This window comes from Neolamprologus multifasciatus, chromosome 5 (assembly GCF_963576455.1).
Source record: "Neolamprologus multifasciatus chromosome 5, fNeoMul1.2, whole genome shotgun sequence".
NCBI lineage: Eukaryota > Metazoa > Chordata > Actinopteri > Cichliformes > Cichlidae > Neolamprologus > Neolamprologus multifasciatus.
This window is the reverse complement of record NC_140443.1, coordinates 9,881,657-9,908,213: the sequence shown is the minus strand read 5'-3', so window position 1 is coordinate 9,908,213 and position 26,557 is coordinate 9,881,657. Positions and strand designations below refer to the sequence as shown.

Sequence of the window (26,557 nt, the reverse complement as noted above, 5' to 3'; positions counted from 1 at the left end):
TTTGAATCCTGGGTTGTGTGAAATCCCAGAAATAAACCCTAGACAAAGTGAATCTGTGAACTAAGGTGTAGGTGTGTTAGGTCATGTTGTGGTGATCCTCGGGTTGGGGGATTTGTGTTCATACTGGAGTGCAACATTAAAACCAAGATGGACAAGAAAAGTTCAAAGCCATCAGGTGCTCAGTTTAGAAAAAAGAGAAAAGAAGAGGAGGAGAAACGAGCAAAAGATGCAGGTAAGCAGATGTGTGATTGGATAATGGCAGGTCATCCTGAAACAATCAGAATCAGAATACTTTATTAATCACTAAGGAAATTATGTGGGTTACAGTTGCTCCAAGAAGAAATGGTAAAAATAGCAACAGTAACAGACTAAACTCCAAACAATACATTATGTTACAGATTTTAATATTAATTGTCAGTTGTTGATTTGTCCTGTTCTCATTGTGTGATGAATTATGATGGCTGTTTGGTAGCCGTTTGCATACAATGCATACGCTGTCTCTCTTCATATGTGTGTGTGTACAACAGTTTTATGTACAATCCTTAATATGTTTTGTCTGTGTGTGTGTGTGTGTGTGGGGGGGGGGGGGGGGGGGGGGGGGGGCGCGCCAGAGGGAGTGTTCGCCCAGGGCGCCAAACAGGCTAGGACCGCCACTGGCTGTACGCATACAGCCGGCTGTAGCTTTTCACCTCACAGCCCGACATACACTACCAACAACACAAAAGCACAGATAGCGCAGACGTAAAGGGAGCAAGGCATGATTGCGGGTGTCGCTCAGGTGCGTCCGCCTCCCCTGCAGCGGCGCTGCAGACCACGCCCCGCCGCATGCATTAACCTGGTAAAATACATATTTAGGCAGAATTTTGCAAATATCTATTTTTAATTTTTCAGCAGCATAGTGCTTTTTTACCAATTATTTTTTAAAAGTCAGGTCAAGGCTCCAACAGCCCAGAGGCGATATAAGGGTGGTGGCTGACAACAGTTTTTGTTTGCTACATGGATCATTTTAGTTCAGCTGGGTGTCTTTCCTTTTGTTATATTTCTTTAAGAGTTCAAAATGTGTTGATTACATAAATAAAATGTAATTTTCTCTGTAGCACTTCATGGATTTCATAAGCAACACACCTTAGTTGTTCACACAAAGCATAAAGGTAAAAAACACTATATACAGTGTTATCTTCATTTTAGATGTCAAAAAGTATTTGCGGCCCCCAGTGTTTTCTTTTGCATGGAAACCGAGTCCAAATGGCTCTTTGGGTGTAAAAGGTTGCAGACCCCTGGTATAGGCATTACTTTACTTATTAAATGCCTGTTTTGTTGCTTTTTCCTCTTGGAAAAAGCAACAAAAGGTGTTGGAAGCCTCACTGTGAACAAGCATAGATTGTTGGCTGCAAACTGGTATGGATACAGAGCAAAGACATCTGAATAAATGGCACTGATTGACTGATTAAAAATATAATTTTCTTAAATATCTGGGACTGAGTGCAATGGGACTGTATGCAGTTCTAAAAAAAATCTGATATCTTGTTAGTCAATACAACTGAAAGGTCTAGTTTTGGGGGATCAGGCAGCATTGACTGACGACATATATGGTACCTATAGAACAATTTTTAAATTAAAATTGTTCAAAATGTATTCATTTATAATATCTACATTGTATTTATGAACTAAATGACAGGTCTGACACGTGTAAATGGCATGTGTTGTTTGTTTGTTAAAGGGAGAATTTACAGCAACTTTTATAGCTGGTATCAAGAGTTTAAAGACCCACCTACAAGTAACATAAGATAATGTTTTATGGAATAAAGGCTTTAACTTCTTGAATTTAAACCTGACAACATCCTATGAAGAAAGTAGTAATGTACTTCTTCGAACTATTCAAGTGTGCTATTAAGGGATATCTGTAAAGACACTTGCCATATATAATAAAAACCATAATAATGAATTTCTAGCTATATACAGCAAATTGATACTTTCAGAGTCACTTTCTCTCACACTCCTCTGACTCCTGTAATGGTTAGGCAACACATTATTCCTGAGGAAAAAAAGTTTGACAAAAATGTAGTGGGGATTTTAGGTTTAGTTTTATTTCCTCACAACTTGTATGCCAAAAAGACCTTATGCCAGATTCCATATGTGTATGTGGGTAAATAGGTTGAATCTGCAGGGCATCAATTAGAGGAGATGGGACACTCCTTTCTGTTGAAGCTTTTGGATCAGTTTTCTGTCCAGATTGACAAGGGAAGTGTTCATTTTAGGCAAAAATCATGTATATGGTGTATGGTATATGGTGGATTAATAATTAGTTGTGGACTGATTTTTCCTGAATTTTTTGTTGGTGAGTATTCCTCGCTGCAGCGTATATATTGTAGTTGTGATTTGCTCATTTTAAGTTATTATAGAGCTATTTTATCTGTTAGCACACTATTGAGGTTCTTTGACATTTGTTTTTGTTGTTTTTTTATTGTTTGTTTTTGGATAGCAATAGAGTTCTAACGAAATAATAGAGGTTTCACCTGTCGTTGGCACTGTACTTATATCAATTTGTTGATGGTTTTAAACTTTTAATGGAAATCATTGATGTTGAGAAAAATATGAAATATTACCAGCCATATCCCTGAAGAGTATCTATTGTCTAACAAAGCCCTTTGGCCCTTATTTAAAAACCAATTGTTGCGACTGGCATTGTCACTTTTTCAAATGGGAATTTCTCATACCACAAAATCGTCTTTTAAAATGTAATAACTGTCACCCCCATCTCCCAAGTGAATAGAAATATAGTACATCACTTGCTAGAGGGAGGCAGGCGGCATCAGTTGAAGGTATAATGGCATGAGCTGTCTTCGCAAGACAAAGTATTGCTGTAAGGATTCTAACAGCTCTTTGCCTTTTTCGCATGTTGATAATACAGATGACACAACCTGGGGGAAATGGGCCCTGTGAAACTCTTGCTAAATGTCAAAAGTGTTAATATTTTGACAAGCCTTTCTGTGCTGTGTTTGAAGTCATTAATTTAGCACTACCTTTGTTCTTTTAAAGAGATGGAAGAAGCATCAGTAGAAAAAAATGAGAACAGAAAATGTGCGTTTGTTGATTGTAATTAGAGCGTACTTGAAATTCAAAGCATCCACTGACCTGCTCAGAGCTTGATCCATCTTGGAATAGAATAGTATTTAGGAAAAAAAGGTAATATGGTTGTGATTCACGTACCAAATTGTGTTGAATATTATTGCCAGACTAAATGGCACTACGTTTCTAGAGTATATCAGTAACTCTAATTCAATGTGACTGTGTAAAACAGCTCACCTTAGGATTCTCATCGCTTACATACCCAGTTCATTTATTATGCAGTTGTAACTGGATAATTGCACTCATACACACACCCTCTTGGTTCTCTCAGGTGTGTTTGGTCAGGAAATGAAAGGGAGATCTTTTCAGTGCTCATAAGTAATAAATCTTTCAGAGATTTAATATCGCCACAGGAGACAGAACGACAGTCTGACAATCGACCAATGTTGTATCACACTTCATGAATATTCATGATTGGCTCTGTGCTCACCATACAAATGAAAATGAATCTGGTGCTGGTCTTCACAAGTCTAAAAAAGTGACTCACCTTTATGAGATCATGACCATTTTATTCATGAACGTCAGTTCATTCATGAACAGTGTATCCTAAAAAGGAAAATAAGTTTTTGGCTTGGATTTATTAGAATATAATTAGACAAGAGATGGAAATGTCACCACAGCCTACAGCAGTGAGAAGGACTCCAGGAATTTAAACAGTCCAGTCTTTGCTGTGCCAGGTCCTGATCATCAGGTGCTCCGTTTCAGGAACACATCTGTGATCTGTGTGTGCGTTTGCATGTCTGAATATTTATGAGGATCATGTGTGTGCATGTAATGTGTTGCAGTATGTCGCTATGTTGTGACTTTGTTCAACTGCAACATAATTCCATGGTCATCGGTCTGTCTTATTTTAGTGTTTTTAGACACCTAGTGTGTAAGGTAAATCTAAGAAACACATAGCATGGGGCCTGATTCATCATGATGGTACAATCTGGCAGTCTGTCAGGCCTCTAAATTCAGCTGCAAGCCTCTTCACCTTCTCTTTCTAAACCGAACCAGTCACCCGGCTAATACGGTAGGTTCCCTTCAATGGTTTAAGTCTGGTGTACAGCTGGGCAGACCTGTTGATTCCTTCTCTTGATATTAAAGCACACCTGATGCATGGTGTGCAGTTGTTTTTCTGGGGGGCATGTTTATTCTCTGACCTCTCTTAAAGTCATAACAGTTCTTTCTTTAAGAAGTTGGGCCTTATGTGACATTAGGTCTCATGGGACCGTGGCTCATTTCTCCTGTGATGCCCTCAGCTCAAAGAAGCTGTAACATGTCCATCACGCTGCATGCTGCCATAATCAAAGATGGTGACGTAGGACGCCAACTGTCACTGCTGGAGCAAATCCCAGAAATCGGCCATCATCTTCTCAGCCATATGCCTGGCGAGCTCTATGTGACGCCATGACACCAGTATTTAAAAATACCCTTCTGTTAGTGTGTAGGAGGTGGAAATATAGTGCTTCACACTACCATGCCAAAACTAGCCTGTTAAATGCCATCCGTCTTCAGTGTGAGATGGAACACTCATGTCAAATTGCTCACATGATGTCTCCGGTTTGGATGCCAGGGCTAAGATGTGATTATTTTGCCTGATTTTGATTTTTCTTTTTTAAGGTTGCTGTTGCCAAAATTTCTTTTTGGAATTTGCACCCGTTTACACTGCTTGGGGTCTGAACAGATACATCAGCTTGTAGAGAATAACAAGTTTTGCTAATAACAACAATAAAAATAATGATGATGACTATGATGATATTAATAATATCGCTTTTCAGTCGCTTCTTTTGCAAATTTTCATGGAATTAAATTGCTTTTGTTTCTGCTTTATATAACATTCCCTAGGAGAGGATGTTATACTGTGGACAGTGTCACATGCACAATCCACAGTGTAATTTCTGAATCCATTAGTCTGATACAGGCTGGTAGTCATTGACTGCCTAAGAAAAGTCTGTGATTCATTAGTAGCAGTGGACAGTTTGTTTCCAGATTAATTGCCGAAAAGTATAGGTCATTTGTCTGTTTATTTATTTATGCTTTAGTTCATCAATGAAAGCAAACACCCTGTGTGATTTATATTAAGAGTTGGAACCAAATTAAACAGAAGAACTCCTGGGTTGCATTGTACAGGCGTTACTGATAGGATACCCTTAGCCTGAGTCTCATTGCATGTGATGCTCAGTCCATTTGTTTAACGTATGGAACTGTGCACCATCTGGAGCAGTTATCTTTAGGGGAGCTGTTAATCATCACAAATCGTGCAGAACCTGCTTATATTGTCCTAATGCAGCGTGCTGTGCAGTTTAGCTGCAATGAAATGACTTACCTTCATTTTTTTTAATAGCATTATGCAAATCATTCATTTTATCTCAACACTACATGCGCAGGACAATCGCTGGCCCCTCACTATTCCATGATATTAGAATCTGGCTACTCCCTCTCCTACTTGGGCCCCATTGTTTTAGATGGTCTAAATGAAAGCCATCTGGGGGCTGCTGTCCGCACAAAGACAAGGGAATTAGCTCTGTGAGTGTCCCTTATCTCACTGCCTCCACACTCCACCCGTTGCACTCCCATTCTCCTCTAGTAATGAGTATCTACCCAATTTAGTTCCTTTTCTCTCCAAAGGGGAATAAATCCAGCACAGTTCTTTAGATGAAAGAACCTGAAGGTCCCTCGCCTCTTGGCCTGTGACCTTAATAGACAGGAAATTGTATTTGTATCCCTCCCACTGCGACCAAACAGGTACCCAGCAGGATTTGCTCCCCATACTCAGTACAATGACCTTTGTCTCTCTGTCTTTTTTTCTTTTCAGCTGCTCCAAAGGGTCCTAAACTTTTGATGTCCCCCAGCAGGGCAAAGGTAGGGGACACAGTGCGCATCACTGTGCAAGGATTCCAGGTAGGATCGCCAGGGGTAAGTGCATGGGGTTTTAAGAAAATGAAAGACTAATTAAGTCTGCAATAGGAGGAGATTGGTGCACATGTGCAGTGAAGCCTGTTTAGTTTTCCTCTTTAGTGACCACTTTGCTGGGCACAGGCATATTTTCTTTAACCTATTTATTCAAGCATGTGCAATATTTATTTTGAAAAAAATGTATTTACATTTCAACATTTTGCTTAAAGTTAGTAAAGTTAGTACACCCAAAATGCCAAACATCGCAGCTTTTCAGAATGTTTGTTTTCAATAAATCCTCAAATGTAAAACTAAAACTAAAGAATTAAAATGAATAAATTCAAAAGTACATGCTTATGTTAGGTTGGAAACTATGCTATCAGCTGTGATGCTGCTTTCAGACTTCCTGATTTCTTTTCCAAAATAGGAGCAGGTGTCTTTTGTGTGAATGGTCTCTGGGTGGTCCTGATATCTTTGACAGAAATGACACATTGAGAGTCGGTCAGGTGAAGCGAATATGGCTATTCCTGATATAAAACAGCCTAATGGTGCACAGCGCAGGTGCCCTTTGTTACTTTGTAGTCTATAGGAATCATACTTCAGATTTCAAATTTAATTTAATGAAATTAAATTTATGAATTTTATGGAACAAAGTTAAAATTCTGCACTGTTGTTGTTGTCAGTTTAGTACACTGAGTTATTGACGTCAAAGATTTATACATGCATGTCTGCCCAGTGACCTTAAGATTATTTTGAAGCTTTTTTTTAACAGGGTTACATTTGGTTATTATAAACAGGCTTGACTGTGGCACGCAGCCAGTTGGGCCCTTCAGCAGCGTAGGCATCAGTGCGTACAGATTGATCAGAAAGCAAATTTCCCTTATCCTTCCCCGGGCCCTAGGCTTTGGGGTTTCACAATAGATACGATTCTGTGCCAAGACTAATAATTTTGCTGCCCGCCTTTGTGATGAAATAAGATGTTCCTCTGTGGAATTTGTTATTGATGCTTCTTTTACAGAGGATTTTTTTTCTGTTCCTTCTCATTGCTATGTTGTTTGTTTGTCAGTCTTGAATATGTTTTTAATTATATTCGTATTATTATACAGCAGTATTCATTACATCATTGTCTTAAAAACAAGTGCAACAAGTTCAAGTTTAAGATTGTACTGTCTTAAAACACAGTAGACTTGCTCACATCTATAGTAGAGTATGCACTGTGCTTGAAAAACTGTGGAAGAAGGGCAAACTGCAGTAGTTTGTTTTTAGCTTCACTCTACATTTGTGAATTTGCCAAATAAGCTAGCTCTTGAGTTCATGGACCTCTGTAGGAAAAACTACTCTTGAGCAGAAACAGCCACACTGATGGTTACGTTTTCAGCACAGTTAGTGATAGCACATACAGGACTTCAGTTCTACAGTAACTTCATGTGGTATGTTTTTGTCAAAATGTGAGGTTATGGTCCTGAGATTTCAAGACATCCCTAAGACCGGGGCTCTGAGCCCTGGAGACTGGAGCGTGTTCTTTAGAAATCTTTCAAATGTGTCTTTTTTTTGTCATGTAATTTTTCCTTTGAGGATGCATAGTTAGAGTGATACAAACGCCTATTTGTGTAAAACTGTTGTAAAGTGAAGCATTATTATTAATGCATGTTGTTAACTTGCCTTTGCATTAGGGGGAAATTGGAGCTTGTATTATTCATGTATACTTTGCTGTTAATCTCTTGGCTGACACTCACAGATTTTCTCTGTTCTGCCCTTTCAACACCATTCATCTGCATTTTTTTTTCTTTTCGTTCCTATTTTTCTTTCCATTCCATTTGGGTGTTGATAGAACGAGGTTTTCCCTGAGCCACTCTTCACCTGGACGAGGGTGGGGGGCCGCCTGCTGGATGGGAGCACTCAGCGAGAGGGGAGGGAGCTGATTTTGGAGAGAGTGCCAGCTGAGCTTAACGGCTCCATGTATCGTTGCACAGCCCAGAATCCTCTGGGTTCCACAGATACGCACACTCGCCTCATAGTCTTCGGTATGTACGCTGAACTCTGCAACATACTCTGGTCCCATTCTGAAGCAGCTGCTACACTAGCAGTTAAACTGAAATCATATTTAATTTTGATGAATTATTTACGGGACAATAAATATGAAATAATGTTTGTCACAGTTTCATAGGCACACATTTTACACATTTAAATGTCAAAGAAAATTTCGTAATTCTACAAAATTTGTTTTAATGTATCTATAATACCTTTGAAGAATACTTAAGAGATTTATGCGACCGCTTTTAGGTATAAATCATTAATGCTGTTGAGTGTGTGATTAATAAGAGATTGTAATTGCTTCCACAGTGCATTATTTTAAGGGCAGCACTTTTGAGAATAACTATTCTCTAGCAAGGGATTTAGTGACTATACCATTAATGGCATGTCCTCAGCTGTTCTCACTTAAACACCAAAACACAACTATGGTATCAAAGGCTCATGCTAAAATCAAAAGACTTTGTTGTTGGCAGTGTTAGAAAAGCACTTTGTTCAATGGCAAAGCCAAAGTAAAATGTTCATCAAAAACTAGAAGTACTTCATTTGCTGGTGTTGATGTGGGAGCTGGAATGCTTACAGGTTCTGTTATGTCTGTGTGCCGTGCTCCTCTGGCTCTGTTTGCACTGGACACTCATGGAAGAACTGGGATCTGCCTTTCTGAGAGTTCCAATGAAATGACTTCTGTTACAGCTAAATGTCACTTTGCACGAGTGCATTGACAATTTAATCTGTCGGTCCCGTGTTGAAACATATCCCCTGACTCACTTTTCCCTGAAAAGTCATATTGTAAATGATATCCAGAAATTAAATTGGTTTATTTGAATGACCTCATGGCTAAAAAGGCTACAGCAGAGTTACAGCCAGACGTAGGCAGACATTATTTGTCTTTAAGTCAGCTAAAATAATACCTTTTTAAATGTATGTTCAATGCTACCTGTAAAAACTAAGCACATCTTTCTTGATGACTGTCTATAATTTCTCTGTGGCAGCAACGCTGCCAAGCCTGCATGCATACCAGATGCTAAAAGATGTTGGGTCATCTTTGAGTGGAGCTACTGTGAAGCATTCATGTAACAGAGACCTGTATTTGGAAGTGCGATAACTATAGATAGATACAGCCACTCCTCTTACGCAGTACTTGTGTAAAGAGAATTTTTGACACTTGTACTATACAGATGTCAAGTTAAGCAAGAAAAACTGGGAGATGTTTTGGGGAAGTTCAGAAATGTGTAGTATGCACATGCAGGGGTTTCAGTCCTGCAGTGCCCCTACTAACATAAATCAGCTTGACACCATTTTTGTACTTGGGCAACTCTGAAACAAAGAACATGTTATCCTCTTTTCTTTCTATCTCTGCACCTGAAACACTCCTTTGATCAGGGTTTAAGTGTGTCACAAATGTACAAATTACTGGGCAGGTCTAATAAGAAGCCACTTTAAGGGAAAAGTGCCACTTTAGGCGGGCGTTACCTTGAGAAGCGTTTTGCTAGGAAGTGCACTAATGTCTATTTAACACCCTGATGCATCCTCAGGTGTCATGGGCTATGTGCCTAGTATGGCCCATCTGTCTGCCTTCTCCTTGTAGATTGCCTTCACTCACTCTAAGGGGAAGTAAATGGTGATTAAGTGACCTTGGCACCATCCCCCATGGCCTTGAGATGAGACACCTGCCGGGGTAGGGGGGATGAAGAGATAGAAGTACTTGGGGGCTCTGCTCACTTCACTAAATGTTCAGTATACATCATCAAGAATAATAGAGTATAATGATAGCTTGCTATAGAGACGCTCCGCCAATGACAAGCAGCGTTCATGTCTTGATGATGTACATTTCTAGCCACCCTCAGTGATAATATCCAGTCAGATTACTGTGAAGTGAGTCAGCAGAAATGAGAAACCCGGTAGGGACAAACACACAGGCAGACAACTGTACTTCACACACATGCAGAGACACGCAAATATGTATGCCTATGCAAATGTGCTGGGCAGGCAAACACAAGCGTGCATATGGAGAGTGCAGACACTAATTTCTCTGGGCATCTCAGAGGAGCTGCTATCTTAATATGGTTGCAATGAAACAAGTAAAGTTTCACACTGTGCTTTATATGTGGCTTCCACCTGCTCATATACAACATCTAACATCCAAAAATAGCTCACAAAGTGGAATTAAAGGTTGTTGTCAATGCTCTGAAAACCCACTGCTCCCTTTTTTGCAATTAGTTCATCCCTATGAGGTCTTTGAAACTACATGGTCAGAGAGGATTGTGCAGGGTAGACACCAATGCTGCTTATTAAAGGTGCAGTAGGTTTCTCCAAACATCTTTCTAAGACTGCCTTGCCACAGCTTTAGTTCACGGATCTCAGTGCTGCTAAAAAATTGTCTAGGTTGTTGTTTTGCAGTGCTGTGTGTTCCCAGGTCCATTTGCAGCCCCAGCCTTTCCGACTGGGGACCTGCCATTTAGCATGTGCTACAGGAACTTCATAGTTCAGTGTCACTAAAAGCTACAGCTTTTGTCAGATATTGCTGTGTTTTTCTCTTTTTTTTTTAAGTTGTTTTCCTTCTTTGTTTGCATATAATTCAGTTCTATACATAAACTGTGTCTACATTAATGGTTGATTGTTTCCCTGATCTTTCTTTTTTTGTCCTTTCAACAGAAAATCCGAGCATGATGAAAAACACACAGAATCTAAACAGTAAGTATTTCAACCACAGAGCTGACAAGCATTCAGTGTGTGTGTTTTTCAATATAATGCATCTCATAATTCTGGCTGTATTGTTTGATTATCACATTTTCAGACATGCTGTATGTAATATGAGAACAAACTGTGACACTGCAGTCGGTTCAGTGAGAAAATGTGTGCAGAAACGTAGCACTGATCAAAGTACCAAATTCTTTAGCTGACTGCGGTTTCGACGTTCAGCGTATTGACAGGTGGATGTTTTTTGATTCTGCCCTGAATACTTTGCCCCAGATACACTGCTTGAGAGTGATTCATTCAGGATTAATCTTTGCTGATGTTCAGTACCAGCAAGCAACAAACCCTTCCACTGACTAACCGTGCCTGTCACTTATGGCTAAGTGTGAGATTATCGGTGTTTCATATATCCATTGGTGCCTCATTTGCGGCTTCTGAGATTATCATATGTAAAGATGAGGGATTGTCAGGAGAAGCCGCAGGGCTGTGACAACAACCTTTCCATCTTTCCTGTTTTCTTGCCCCGTCCCTCTCTCTTTTAGCTCTAATTTTTTTCTGTTTGTCTTTCAGTTCTATCTCCCTGGCTTTTGTACTCACTTTCTATCTCCCAGTGCCAGTTTCTCTTAGTGCTTCATCCATTTTTGGTAGCTCTTTTCCTTTTGTCACCACCTTATTTTCCTCTCTCTGTTTTTTCTATTTTCCCTCCTCCATCATATTTATTTTTCCTGTTTTTTTTCTCGTGAGCCTAGCTCACAATCTCTGTTTTTGATGCAGATTTTCCATCACGTCTGCCTCATGTGGAGTGCAGATTATGCTGTAGTATAAGAAAACATTCAGAGCTGGTTAAAAGCCAGACTCTGGATTCTTGACTGGTGGGTTTCTGAATCATGACTCACCAAGACTCAAATAAGAACATAATCATATAGGGACAGAAATCAGGGTTTAGATACAGAAATAGGGATAACTCAGTTAAACATATGGAGACTCTTTCTAGTGTAATTTCCTAATTTCCCCCCATCAAAAGTGATGAAGTACAGCATGACACTATTTGTGGATTAGTTCACACAGGAGTGTATTTATTAGCTGTTGTAAATTGTAACTTCTCTTACTTTTAGATGCAAAAGGAATGAAGAACCTATATTATGCCTTACATATATATATATATATATATATATATATATATATATATATATATATATGTAAGGCATAATATATATATATATATATATGTATATATATATATATATATATATATATATATATGTAAGGCATAATATATATATATATATATATATATATATATATACATATACATGTACATATATATGTAAGGCATAATATATATATATATATATATATATATATATTTTTTTTTATTTTTTTTTTTAATTTTTATTTTTTTTTATTTATTTATTTATTTATTTTTTTGGCAAGGATTTGATTTTGCTTAACTGGAAAACACATCTGAATAATATATTTGCCTGAAGTATAATCCTCAGTGCATGTGTGCACTGCCTATGTTTGTCCCAATAAACAGTGGGAACAGCTTCCCAAGCAGATGGCATGCAGAGCTGTCTTTAAGCTTAAAGTCAGGCAAAATTTGAACAGCCTTGTAGTCCAGCAGCACTTTACTATTTTTTTCCTGTTTCCTATAAACCTTTCTCCCACTATCCATTTTTTTTACTCTTCATTTTGCCATTTGTTTCCCCCCCCCCCCCCCCCCCCCCCCCCCCCCCCCCCCCCCCCCCCCCCCCCCCCCCCCGTCTTCCTCTCCTGTTCCCTTCCTATCTTAAGGATGCAAATCTAGGAATGCAAATGCTATGGTAAGCACAGGAGCAGGTGTGTCACAGCAAGGACAGAATCAGGTCAGCATGGACGCGCAGACATGCCTTGCATGCAAGTCAAATTGGTACAACATAGCCCCAAGAGGTCACTACACACGTGCCGCAGCTTAATGCCTGAATGCTGGACTCCTCATCTGGTGCAAGTAGGAAGCGCCACATCTGCCAGTCAGTCAAGTCTGTCATAGACAAGAATACTAGTGTCTGAAACAAATTGTCAAGCTACATGATGTTGCAATGAACGGAATTTAATAGATGAGTGAATTTTGAATAAAAATGTGACATGTTTCCTGTCACATAAAACTCTACCAGTCAGCCAAGGGTGGTAGAAGCATCACGAGTTTGGAATTGTCGCCCTATGGTGCAAAATGCATCCGCTTTGCTGAGACACAGCTGTTTAACCATAAGGCAAGATTCAATACAAGTCATAGCTGACGGACTTTGCATTCACTGAGTCAAAAATAGCAATATTGCAAGAGCTGTGTGTAGTAATCACATAATATACATTTTCCAAAAACCTTTATTAGAACACAAGTCAGATCAGAAAGGATCCAGACTGGTGGGCATACAAACGGATGCGTCAAAGCCACTGTCAGAAATGTCGAGCCGATTTGTAAAGCCAGCTAACTTAACTTAAACCTTCTCTGGAGTCAAAGTATTCGTGTCAAAAGAAAGCATTATGATTCCAGCTGACATTTTAGAGCCAGTATATCTGAGGTAAAGTCACCCTTCTTTTTTTAAAAAACATGTTGCCACAGAAATCAGTCCCAGTTGTCTAAAAAAAATCAGGTTGGCAGAAATGCATTGAGGTCTGAGCCAAAAACTGAAGGTAAACAGATGGCTGGGTGACTTGCATCCATGACTGTAGACTGGAATAGAACCTCAGATGATGATCTTATGGTTGGGTGAGCTCATTACCAAATGAGATGCGGTATTTATTGAAAAGATCCAGTTGTTATTGTCTGATGTTATGTGACTTGCATAAATAGAGTGGAATTTAATGTATGTAAAACGTCAGATGGCACTCTAGAGTTCTCCTGAAATTAACCTTCAGAAGTGATTTATCGTGGAATCCTGATTAATTTGTGAAACTCTTTTTGATTTAACTCTTACTAATTAACATTTGTCAGTGGGTGGAGCGGGTGGATCCTTCAGAATCGCTTGGCTGTGTTATCTAACAGGCCTAACCAGATTAAATTTTGAACCTCAATCTTGCCGCACACAGTGTGGTCATCCTCTCATAGTGAGAGTGATTGTAGCCACAGTCTTGGCACTACTGGGACAAATTGCCGGTTATATCAGCAAAGACACACCCACGGTCGTTCACAACTTTCCTCCCTCAGCAGCCACAAGGGAGGTTCAGAAAGCATTAGCTGCACAAAGCATGTTTCTTTCATGACTTCTCTTCTGTAATATAGGACAATGCTGTTAAATGAAAAGCGCAAACACTGTAAATAGAAGTATTGTTCACTATATCCAAGCATTTAATTTTTCAAGAATGAGAAATAAAAAACAATGTTTATATTCAGCTTAACAGTTAGCAAGATCAAACAGGGATTTTTGGATTTTATGTCATTGCTGTATCATATTATTTTGCACTTCAAAAGCAGAGGAAAACAGGGATTTACTATTACTCAGCTGCAATAGGAAATCATTTAACCCTCTTAAGCAGCAAGAAGTTGGAGTAATGTGTCAAAATATAATGAATACATGTGTCAAATAAAGTTTTCAACATTTAAAGAAGGACTAATACATTAATCTATATTTCTATGAATCTTGAAACATAATGTTGACTTTGCTAATAGTGCTAAATATAAATTGAAATTTCTCTTTAAAGATCCAATAGCAGGCAGCTTTTAATAGGATCCCTCGACTTTAGATCTCCAATAAGTGTTTCTGTGTAGTTTCTCACAGGCTTCTGGTACCTCTCTTTTTTGACTGCTAGTCCATTCTTCCTGTGCTTTTGTTAAATCCCAAACGAGTGATTTTCAAGATGATTCATATCCCGGGGCTGAGATGACCACCAGGCATGTGCCTGGGCTAAATTGCCTGGTATTTCACCAAATCCGTAATGTCAGTCACAGTCGATTTTTCCCTTTTCTGCAACAGCTAAAGGCAACCACATCCATGTGTGCTTGTTTTGTTAGTGATGTCTTCTTGTCTGGGCCTTTCATGTCTTATAAAATAGTTTTATAAAATAATTGAATCATTCTCATCTACATTTCTATATTTCACTCTGAATTGAACACACAGTTACGAAAATTAACGAATGGATGTATTTCAAAAATGTCATCCACCTACATAAGATGTTAAACATTTTAAACATGTTATTTTGATTACATCTCTCGACTCAAATGTGATTTATAAAAATTTATAAACATCTTTGGAAGGTTTAATAGATAAACCCTTAACAGCTCAGCAGGGCTAAATAATTTTGATTGTAGCTGTACCTCAAGTGATTTCAAGCCCCCTGAGTTGAGACATTTAGAGAAGAAATGTTTTTCTGATGAAGCAAAGTCTCAGTCTATAAGCAACAATCAGGTTAAAATAGTTTATGTGTGTGCCATAAACAATTTTATAAGCTACAGCAGCATGGCCACTATTGTTTTCACCTTGTAAGTCTGTCTAACTGTCTGTGTTTCATGGCAAAATGTGGTCCTAGGGATGCCTACTATAGGTGGAACTGTCAAATAAGTGGTTTGAAGTACTTTCAGGTGGGTATATGGACAGCTGTGCAAGATACAGTCCCAAAACTTTACAGGTGTATAGTTGGGATCGGTTGTGAAGATGGTATCATGTCACCCGTGAGTACTGGGTAAAGGGCACCTGAAGTAGGCCTTGAGCCGCTTTAAGCTCTGATAACACAGTCTTTTGCATTCTTAATGTATTTGTAAGTCTCATAGGTGTCTTTATCTGGTTTATAAACATAAAAATATTTTCCACAATAGGCCTGGTGGGAAAACTCACTGGCAGCTGTTATGATCCCATCACAATATGGTCTTGTTTATTTAATTGTTTTCAGTTGAGTGAAAACATAGAACAGTTCAATGCCCTTAAAAATCCCTTCTTAATGAAATTCCTATTTTACTGTAAATAACATATTTAGTAGTGATGGGATTTCCGGCTCTTTTTAGAGATCCGGCTCTTTCGGCTCGGCTCACTAAAAAGAGCCGGCTCTTTCGGCTCCGAACCGGCTCTTCAGGTTGTTTTGTTGCTTTAATTAATTTATTATTAACAATAATAAATTAATTATGCACAAAAGGAATTACTAATGTAAAAAAAAAGTGGTTTTATTTATATATGTTTATATATAAATGTATGCCGTGGCCCCTACAGACAAAACACATACAAACTCCAAAACACATTTCTAGCATGAACTGAACTTCCAAAGCAGAGCTACTAGATCACTTAAATTACACAATTGAAAGCATGTGTGTATTGTTTGTGTATTTATACACAAGCACTCATATATATTCAAATAATTTAAAAACAACGTTCATTTACCTGTTACTACCACACACCAAATCCGGTCGTTGGTACTTGTTGGCTTGTGTAGCCACTAGGTAACAAAAGCTCAACACTGCGCCCAGCATCCTGGAGCACTGGGGGGAGGGGTAGTAGTTACACTCAGTACTACTGAGTGTAACTACCGCCCCTCCCCCCTCTGCCCAGCGTAAAGCACAAGGCTCGCGTGCGGAGTGAAGCGGAAAAAAAGTGCGAGAGAGAGGAAGAAAGAAAGAAAGAAAACCCACGTGACGGCTCGCGATAAGGAGCCGGCTCACATCGTTCACGTCAAAGAGTCGGCTCTAAGAGCCATTTCGTTCGCGAACGACCCATCACTAATATTTAGCCACTTCAAGCACGAGTATAATTCAGAAGAATTGCTCAGTGGGATGAACAATTGCTTTGTTTTTTTTAATTTATTATTAATGCACTACAATACATCGAAACGATGAATGAAACGGTCTGATTGTCGTTTTCTTTGGTTTTGTAGATGAAGCCCCCCGCATGGATATGCTCGGATTAACGTGGATGGCACTTGTCCTCACAGTGACAGTGGAACTGACGTGAAACCTCTCATCCAAGACGTTCTCGCTCACACATATACACGCATACTTGCCCTTCTTATGTAACATCAACACATGCACACAGTAACACACACACACACACACACACACACACAATCACACAAAACACAATTCCCACAGTCCCAAAAGCCTTCTCCAGTCATCAACAGACCCTGCATACGTCAGTCGATCAGGAAACAGTGCCACCACACGATGGCTCTACACTGTTTTTGTAACAAAAATAATAACCAAGATAATGATATGAAAAGAACAACATGATGAACATGACAGTAACCACCTCCTATATAGCCCCGCCCAGTTACACCTTTTTTTCGTTTCTTGTCCCACGTCTGCCTGTTGACCAATAAAATCAGTTGATTTAAAATGGAAAAGAAAAAAAAGCATTTGGATTTTATTTTATTGACTCACAATATTATTGGTACTGAAATTGGTACTGAGATGTGAAAAATGGAACCGATTTTAGACTGCGACACCACATCAACCACACCTGCTACATATCCTGGGATGTACCTGACTGAGAGCAAGCTGATAAACCATGGGAGAATAAATACAGATGCTCGAAGTGGAGACGCTTTTTTATTAATATACAAATTTATTTTTTTCTTTTCTTTTGTTTTTCTTTCTGATGGCTCAGAATGTACAAGAGGATTTAAATGCAGAAACTAGAAAAAAAATCTCATTTTGAGTGTATTTTGTGTACATCAGTGTAAATACTGAAAAATAATTAAAAGAGGTTATATGGGTTATGGTGAGGGATGGTTGCTGAAATAATTGGAGTTTACACTCCTCCACCCTTGTTTGTACTTCATTCAACTCTGTTTTCAGAGATAATTCTTGGCTGAAAAGGATGGAAACATTAACAGCCTTTTTGTTTCTCATTTCGGGTTTTTATATCTATATGGCAGGTCTCCAAGGACAGAGTAAAAAGTATCTAACATATGTCTGCTGTTTTGGGGTTGTGGTGCATGTGACGTTTGAAGATTCTTTCTCCTTTTGGTGTGTTGCAAATGACAGCACTGCAACTCATTGTCACTGGCCTGTAATCCAGTTATTTACTTGTGACATACTATCTTAAGTGACCTACATTGTGTACAATACGTAACTCTTACCCAGACATTTACAGTACTAGTAGGATCATTTTAGCCGCCATCCCAGGGAGGAGTTCACCTGAGGCAGCTTGTGTAAACAGGGTTGTTGCATTTGTTTCATTTCACCTCTATTAAAATGGAGAGATGACAAAACTCAAAAGCCTTGACTTTGCTTAAAACAGTGTTCAACCGTGTTTCACAAATGATTTTTATTGTCCTGCCTTTTAATGCTGTGTACAGGTGATATGCAGCATTATTACTCATACAGAAGACACATGCTAATCAAGATGGTTGAAAGAACTGTTGAAATTATTTGAATAAAATCCCACCATAATGTATAAGAACGTGTGCTGATCGACTCTGTAGAGAAAAAGACGTATTTTTGATTTTTTCTAACGATATGGACCTCAGCGTGGTTTTTGAAGGAGATTCTGACATTGCCATTAACTCTTTGCGGTTTCTGGCCTTTCAGTGAAAGATAGCTTAATGCAATGTAATCCTGCATTTTTTGGACTTCACAAGAATTGCAATTTAAGCTATTCTAAGGACCCAACATGTATTAAGGGATTAAGGTTTAAACCAGGTGGGAGGTAAGAGGAGAGATTTTGAAGCTTAGGTGAACCGAAAGGATAGACCTATCTGTTTGGGATATCAGCTCACCTTGCCAAAGTACTATCCATATTGCATACTGCATACGGGAGATGAGAGCTGCAGAGCACAAACATTATTAACAAACAGTCATATGTGCTTTGAATGATGTTTTATCTGGCAAAGGAAGCAAAGGGCACAAATCCTTGTCCACCCACTGTATAGTATTCTAACTCGGCTATCATTGTAATTTTTATTCAAGAGGCACTTCTGTGCTTTTTGCTTTCACGCACTCGTTTTACATTCAAGTGAGAAAAAAGGGTCCATTTCTGAATACAATACAATGTGCCAATTGGCTTTATATGATTTAATCATCATGCCAGAAGACGTCTGTCCTAAATAGTTTGTGGATAAGGCTGTGTTACTGTTGTCCACATCTTAGCAGTAGCTATGAGTACTAAATTCATAACCATATTATCGTGGACCAGAAATATGCAATAGATAAGAAAAAAGAGCCTTTAAATGTACTGCTTTGTCACATTTTCTTTAATCCAAAAGAAAAACATTGTGCATAAGCAAGAATCTATTAAAAAAAACTGGTTTTAGTTTCACTTACTATGCTTTGTTTCTTTTCAGTCACATGTTGTCGTTGTATAAGAAAGAAGTGAAAGCACATGACTACAATGCACATGATAATCGTCTTCTGAATGCTCCACCTGAAGCTAGAAGCAGTGGTGAGGATAAGAGGTTGCACAGAGAATTTGTGAATTATTCAGGAGGCAAATGTGCTTGCAGAGTCCAGTTTCCTTTTTGTTGTCTGCAGGCTGTCCTATCAGATGACCAAACATTGCCAGTGTGGGTTCAGAAATCTGACACACCCTCTGCACGAGTCCCCACGTGATGCATCTTTACAATGCTTCTAAACATGCTGTTAAGATGAATACTATTTTGTTGTTGACCACAGCCTCGCTGCTGTGTTATCAACAACACAAATGGCAGCTTGGCAGCAGCAACTGAGCAACAAATCTCCCATGAGGCAGAAATACATGTTTGAATCTAGTATAGTGTAGAGAAATAAATGACACTCCCAAGGTTATGTGAACAAAGACTTCCCATTTTATTTGCATTACACATGCTTTTATTGTTCAGATGGTGCTCTGTACACTTTATTGTGTTTATAATAGCATGTGACTGCCATTTAAGTCTCTGATACTAATCTTCAGATCATCTTAACAGAGACTAACTTAAGCATCTGCGCTGGCAGGGAAAGGACCTTTAATATGGAGCATGGCTGTGCAAACAGATGTATCCTGGTTAATAAGTATTTGATAAATGTCAGTTATCATTACTCCCCGCCCTTTATTCAAACCATGATTTCCTTCTGGAGCGCTAGAAGTATGTTTGAGCAAGTGAAGAAGAATTATCTCTCGTAATATTTTGGGGAATTCTTTTAGAAATGTACATAATACATTCTATGCATGAAAACAGCAAGATGCTGAAACTGAAACGTAACCCTGCAAAGTAAGGCTTTGTATTGCGGTAACTTTAACTCTTACATTACGCAACATAACATTTGGATAGTTGTGGGAAAAGGCTTTATTGAGTCAACAAATTGCATAACCAAATATTGATCTATGGCGTATTTACATATTCCGTGTATGGATACTGAAGCTGCATGTGACTTGCCACAGGTGGTGCATGAAAGGGCCCCGCCTCTGCAGAGCCAGTGATGCAAATTGTGCCTCAAGAGCTATCATTGTACACTTGATCCTTTGGGCACGGAGGCACAGTCATCAGATCACAGCAGCTCTCTTACAATGACAACCAGACAGTTACTATCAGCTGAGGTGCACTGACAATAACGCTCAATAGGATCAGCCAACCAACTATTGCCACCAACATTGCTACAGCTATGCCCATTGCGGAGCTTTTGGGAGTCCAGTTCGACATGCAGCTGCTGTGGAAACTTAGTGTCTCTGTGGCTGCAGTGCTGCTGGTTTCTTGGGGCTACAGGTTCTACAGCTCCAGGCATCGAAGAAGAATCCAGCTCTATGTCAAAGACAAAGAGCCAGGAAATGCAACCTGCCAAAACTGCGAGACAACACTTCAACATCAAAGCTCAACAAAACATGAGACAGATGATGCGGGCCAGCAATCCAGATCGTTGCTAGCAGATTCAGGTGATGACCTGACATCTGACAGCACCAAGGAGACACCAGCTGAGACTCTTCCACATCAGGTTAAAACAAGTGAGGATGTGTTTGCAACAAACGATGACCATGATACCAGCATGGATGAAGAGATAATCACTTATGAGAAGCAGGGACAGGTTGCCACCAGTAACGTTATGTTTGGATCTGCTCTGAAACTCCCTGATCCAACAGAGAGTGGGATGGTCAGTACAACGGGGCGGCGCTCCCCTTGCATTTTGCAGAAGCTGGAGAGAAGTGTGGGTGTGGGCCGAGAGTTAAGACAGGAGCTGGAGAGCAAAGGGTCCTACTCCAGCTTCCTCTCCAAGGCAGAGGTCAAAGTGGAAGATGCAAACATAGTGCTAGAAGGGACAGGAGACCAGGTTGTGCGTGGAAAGATATATGATTACTATGTTGAGTCCTCTTCTCACTCCATTACAGATATTAATATGGTACTTTCTCAGTATGAGAGGGACTTTGAATCAAAGCCAGGGGAGTTTGGAAGCCATGGCAGCAGTTTCAGAGAGTCTCCATCGTCTTTAAACCCCATCACTATTCGTGATCTGGTTTCACCACAAAGCACTGTTAAAGATGCCTCCTCGCCAGGGTGCCTGAGGCTGAGAAAACCCCCAAAGCCTGTACTCTTACGCAAAGAGAGCTATCTGTCTGCAGCACAGGAGTCTGAGCTTTCGATCCCCTTTCTAACTTCAAGAGCCTCAACTCCAGTGACCCACTCTCGGGCTATAGCTGGCGATGAATCTGTCTCTGTTCACCCAATTATCAGTCCTGCTACTGACAGCAAAATCCTTAATGTGAAGGAGGGGATAGATAGAGAGACTGCAGAAGGGGCTCCATTTTTAGACTTTCAAGCAGAAATTCTTGATGACACAGATTTAGAAGTCTTAAAGAGTAAGCTTGATCTGGGTAATTGTTTGGAGACACTGTGCCTTGCTAAGAAACATGGCCAGACATCTTTGCAGAAAGCAGCCCTGGGGGTCATGTCTGATAACTACCTCCATGTGCTCAGGGATCCCAGCCTTTATGGACGGCTAATGGCTGGTGAGCGGGAACAAATCCAGAGGCAAAGAATGAGGGGGAAGAGGTTTGTCATGGTTGCAGACATGGATCCTCAAGATTGGGTCAGCAACACTGAAGGGCGCAGACCAACATCAGAGCAGAGGAGGACATCAAGTGCAGTGTACTATTATGATGACTACAAAGACACTTGGCATACACTCTGCCTAATCCCACAGGAGGTCATCTCTAAAGCCTGTGCCATGTGCACAATGGATAACTACTTATTCGTGGCAGTGGGCTGCCAAGGCACTGACAGAGAAATGACACCCTCAAAGCGAGTGTTCTGCTACAATCCTTTGACATCCATTTGGAAAGAGATCAGTCCTATGAATGAAGCCAGGCCCCGCTGCAAACTGGCAGCACTGGAGGGCTACATATATGCAATTGGAGGAGAGTGCCTCTCCACTGTGGAGCGCTACGACCCACGATTGGACAGATGGACATTTGTGGCTCCTCTGCCTAATGATACATTCGCTGTGGCACACCATGTGACAGTGTGCGATGGAGAGCTTTTTGTTTCTGGAGGAACTCTTAAATACATGCTACTACGCTACAACCCCAAAACTGACACCTGGAGGCCAAGTCTCATAGTCGGCACCAAATACAAGACTGTAGATATTGTGGCTGTGGGGAGATTTTTGTATCGGTTTGATGTTAACCCAGTCCTGGGTGTCAGTGTGTACCGCTACCATACGGTGGCCCGACTGTGGTATGAGTGCAGCTCCAAACGGATTCTGCATTGCCCTGCGTTTCAGTGTGTCGCGATGAATGACACAATGTATTGTGTCAGCCGCCACTTCACCATGAAGTTCGAGGCTGATGAGATCTCTCCTGCTTTCATAGATGAGGATTTGAGCATACTCTCTGCAGCCAAGGGCATACTTTTCCCCTTTATTCTTTCACTACCTGATAAGAAGCCTCAGCAGACTAGTGTGTAATGAGGATTCAATTTTCCATTGATGGTAAGATTAGATTGTGATTGAGTATCCTTACAAGAGCATGCTTTACATCAAGTTTATTGTTGCCTGGGCGAGTTTTGCTTTGGTCAGGTTTATGTTCAACTCAGCCCAGCCCCAAATTTCATTGCAAAATTGCTAACACTTTTCTATCATTTTTGAAGTGTTATAAAGATTCCCTTTCCACAAAGCAAGAAAGCATCTGTTTCTAAAAGTACTTTATTTTCAGTGGATTGCGTATTACAGAAAGAATTGTGTTTTCCTCATGTCTCATTCTTGGCAATAGATGTAAATTATAAGACTCTTAAGGGTAGTCAAACTACTGTTAACCTAGATTTACACAGGATGTGCTGCCATTGAAACTGTTTGCTACTTTGATTTGCAACTTCTTCTTGCTATTATGTTAGTTTTATATCATCCCAGATGCTTAATCTCTTTAATGCAAAGATAATTCATAAAACAAAGCATCAGAGTAAACGAAATCATTCAGCGCAAACTGAACATGAATTTAACAATATAATTTTAATCTATTACTGTGTCCCCTTGTGTAGGGCACACATATATTTTACACAGTGGCCTGAATACAACGTCATTACTTACAGTTGCTCTTTAGATATGACATGATGTAAATGGGTATGCCATACAATATAAATAGGTAAGCTTCGAAAGCATTTGTCACTGCACTGAAACACTCAGACTTGTAGTTATTTCTGTCATTTCAGTCACCTTCTATGGTGGCAAGAAAGATGTGTATTTGTTTTCAATGTGAATAAGAATAAGAACATCCTCAGCTCATTGTACCAAATGATATCTTCACTTTGTTATCTATTGTTTTATAAACATCAGAGGAATTTAGAAATTTGTCATTCAGTGAATATTAATCCACACTTAGTGACTAATTCTATTAAGATGTCTATTCTGCTGTTTGTGTGACTTATAAAAAGTAATAGAATAATACCAGCGCAATCTAAATATGTGTGGTTTGTTTTACTGTGTTGATTACATTAACAACTGAATATGCATAAGAATGATGCAAATATTAAATCCCTCATTGTTTCTTCATGTACAATTAAGTTCGTCACTGTACAGACTGTAAAGGCAAGGACTTAAAAAACAGCGAGAGTGACGTGTTGCTATAGCACCATCATGTGGCTCAGAGGCAAATACAGCAGTTCTTTGGTAAGACGTGTTGTGTTGAAGATTTCTCATAACCCAAGGGTGTCATGTGACACACAGGCATCAGCAGCACAGTAGAGAGACTAACTAGCTAACAGTGGGTGAAACAGAGCTACACTGGAAGGCAGCAGGCAAGTGGGGGAAAAGGGAGGCAGACGCAGATGGTTGACCATCAAACATAAGCATCTTTGATTCTTCCTAATTAAACACTTTGATTCTCTGTAATTAAACACCTAATGGAATGGGAGTTAGACACATCCCTTCAGACATTGCCTTGGATGACTCATTGCTTCTGTTTTACCTAAATACCCAGGTCAGTTCTGGCATCAACAGTATTTTTATTTATTTATTTCTCCCGCAGAGTATCTAGAGTAATACTAACAGCCCATTTCCAGTTTCACATACACACTGCGCAGAGAAAGAATTTGCATGTAATTATGCTCTGAAAGGGTGGAGGTAATTTATAGTCCCATCCCTTTCTCCCTCCCACACATTTAAATGCTAAAGTAACTCACCAGCGTAAATCTACAGTAGTCCTCACAAGATAATGAGAATTGTCTTTAATTTTTTAAAATCCATTTGATTTCCCCAAATGGTCTGTTGAGTTAGTGTTTTACTCGTTGCCAACTGCGGAAAAAGGGAATTCACAAACACAGCTTCTAAATTAACCAGTATCGGAGGCAGTTTCATAGCTACAATACTGAAATTAAGCCTGTTGTGATGGTGGACGTAGGCTGAAATAATGATCCGGGACTTGTAGGATCAAGTGCTGTCTCAGATCCAGATCCTTGTTGTTACGATTGGCTTCATAGAGGTGGCTGGAGAGCATGTGTGAAGCCTTGGCAAAGCGGCTCTGGCAGAAGGCACTAAGTGGTTGCCTCTGGTATGCTGACCTGTACTCAGTCAGAGATGGAAGGTGTGACTGCTGTATTTCAAAATGGTGATTTGTGGTCTGCAGCGGGCCAATGTTGTTTGGAAGTGCTGTAAAAGAAGAGCACATTAACTGTCATGTTACTGCAGCCATTAATTACATCGGTGGCTGATTTGGAACTATAAAAGGCATCTGGACCCACCCCAGGTTAATTGTTCATGAGCTCAACTGCTGATGTGTTTTGTTCATACAAGATTTAATGCACTTATGTTTGCACTGCACTCATACTCCTTGTAATGGCTTAATGTACAAAGTCATTTCCCATGTATAATCTCTGCCTTCTGGCAGTGTTGGCATGGAACTTACCAGAAGTCAGCTGGTCAGACCTCTTGGGCTTTTGTGTCAAGTTGTCTGCATGTCTGTGTTGCAGAGTGGGCAAAGCATTGATGAGGTTACGCCCGTAGCTTTCCGCATACTGTGTGACCAGATAATGTGAGGATGGCGGGTCATGGTGCCCAAAAATCGTCTTAGATGGAAGCCCCTGGATACAATTTAGAGAGATCTTGACGTAGCCTTCACACAGTGGCCTTCTCTGGATTAAGATATAGAGGGCATGACCTGTTCTCTTTCAATAATCTTCAAGAGGCTCACCATGTGACAGCGGCAAATTGCCCCAACTAACCCTATAGTATGTCCCCAGTAGGATTGATGATTTTACACATTTTTCATTGCTGCTGAGTCTGAACAGAAACTTGCTTTCATAAAGAGTTTTATCACAGGCCTTTATCTTGGCCATCAGTATTATGCAGAAGTGTTCACACTCTAGCGGGGGAAAAAACCCTGACTTGCAGGCTTTTGACAGGCATTCAATTGGTGATAATACCATGAATGAGCAGTTAAAGGCTGACCTCAGCTCTCAGCAGGGCAGATCTTCTCTCAGAGATGTCTGGCTTGAAATCCCAGTGGGGTCTGTAGTCTACAGAACTGGTGCTGTAGGCTATCTTTGGTTTGCGAGTGAACTGTGTCGGACAGAATAAACAGACATCACAAAGTGGACTGAGCAAAGGGGGGGATATACAGGGACTTGAGCAATGATCCCAGCATAAGGATCAGCAGAGCTCACATTTCACAATTGACCTGCTGTACAGTATTCCTTAAGTCATTTCTCCTCACAAATCCTGAACCAGCAGCCTATGGCCAAAACTCACATCAATGCAATTAGTCTCCAGCTCTCGCCCACCAGGAGGCTGTGCTGATGTAGCTGAACGGAGGCCGCCTAATCACTTTGTTATAGATCTGACTAGCAACTCAGGTTCTAAAAAATGTTGGCGGGCTGCCATTAATGTAGTATTATGTTTTAGACACAGCATGAAAAGACATAGAAAGTCTGTGTTCTCAGGCTGAGGAGAAATTGTATGTTTAGATTGGAAAAACATGTTTTTCATACTGTGATATAGAGTTGGAAAACCTGAATCGAAATGCTGCATTATCACACTGTAGAGTAAAGCATGTCGTAAACAGACAATATGCCTACCTGAAGTCTTTCTTCAGCCCAGTTGCCTAACAACACTTTGTTTGCATACTTCTGCTCTATTCTCCATCCGGTTTGGGCCCATTTATCCTGTGCATTGGCTTTCTGCTTCATACTTTGCCCAGTATCAAACACACCTGGGAAATCTAAAGCCCTGCCGGAGCTAGTTTAACTAGTCAAATGGATAGCATGTAGGTGTATTCACCTGACTACATAATCGCTTCAGCAGTGGAGGGGGAAAAGAGCTCTGTTGCCATGGGTACAGCAAACACTGTGGGTAAAGCAAGCAGAGTGTCCTGGAAGCAAATAGAAGATGTCTTACATCTTTGTTAAAAGGAAATACATTTCCTAAAGTTAAGGAATGGCATTTACCTTTTAGCTGCCTGCTCTGTATTGTTAAAAAGGTGCCAGAATA

The 26,557-nt window shown here is 40.0% G+C and overlaps 3 protein-coding genes across 8 annotated transcripts in view; 2 read left to right on the top strand and 1 right to left on the bottom strand.

The window, feature by feature from the left end:
* Positions 1-18,165, top strand: part of igsf21a (immunoglobin superfamily, member 21a) — a 241,972-nt gene extending 223,807 nt beyond the window's left edge. For 3 of the 6 annotated variants that reach the window (XM_085160777.1, XM_085160778.1, XM_085160772.1), the window contains 3 exons: positions 5,930-6,030; positions 7,841-8,033; positions 10,696-11,677. In XM_085160777.1, coding sequence (XP_085016903.1) covers positions 5,930-6,030; positions 7,841-8,033; positions 10,696-10,943 — 542 coding nt within the window. In that variant the 3' untranslated portion in view covers positions 10,944-11,677. Of the gene's footprint in view, positions 1-5,929; positions 6,031-7,840; positions 8,034-10,695; positions 11,678-16,572 lie in introns of those variants that run through there. The other 3 variants (XM_085160774.1, XM_085160775.1, XM_085160773.1) reach the window with 3 other exon arrangements.
* A 694-nt stretch (positions 18,166-18,859) lies between these two features.
* Positions 18,860-26,256, bottom strand: cfap107 (cilia and flagella associated protein 107). Its single transcript, XM_085160779.1, has 4 exons — positions 26,146-26,256; positions 25,520-25,630; positions 24,978-25,152; positions 18,860-24,721 (listed from the first exon to the last, which is right to left on the bottom strand). Exons 1-4 carry the CDS (start codon positions 26,254-26,256, stop codon positions 24,447-24,449), a joined length of 672 nt encoding a protein of 223 aa, XP_085016905.1. The 3' UTR covers positions 18,860-24,446.
* klhdc7a (kelch domain containing 7A) lies at positions 20,255-26,317 on the top strand. The gene has a single exon (XM_085160771.1). It carries the CDS (start codon positions 20,255-20,257, stop codon positions 22,544-22,546), a length of 2,292 nt encoding a protein of 763 aa, XP_085016897.1. The 3' UTR covers positions 22,547-26,317.
* Positions 26,318-26,557: the final 240 nt, after the last annotated feature.

Excerpts from the sequence above, each read along its gene's own strand:
- klhdc7a (XM_085160771.1), top strand. The coding sequence starts at position 20,255 with ATGCCCATTGCGGAGCTTTTGGGAGTCCAGTTCGACATGCAGCTGCTG.
- cfap107 (XM_085160779.1), bottom strand. The coding sequence starts at position 26,256 with ATGAAGCAGAAAGCCAATGCACAGGATAAATGGGCCCAAACCGGATGG. Across the intron at positions 25,153-25,519 it reads CTGCCCTGCTGAGAGCTGAG|GGGCTTCCATCTAAGACGAT; the intron begins GTCAGCCTTTAA and ends AATTGTATCCAG. Across the intron at positions 24,722-24,977 it reads GTCTGACCAGCTGACTTCTG|CACTTCCAAACAACATTGGC; the intron begins GTAAGTTCCATG and ends CTTCTTTTACAG.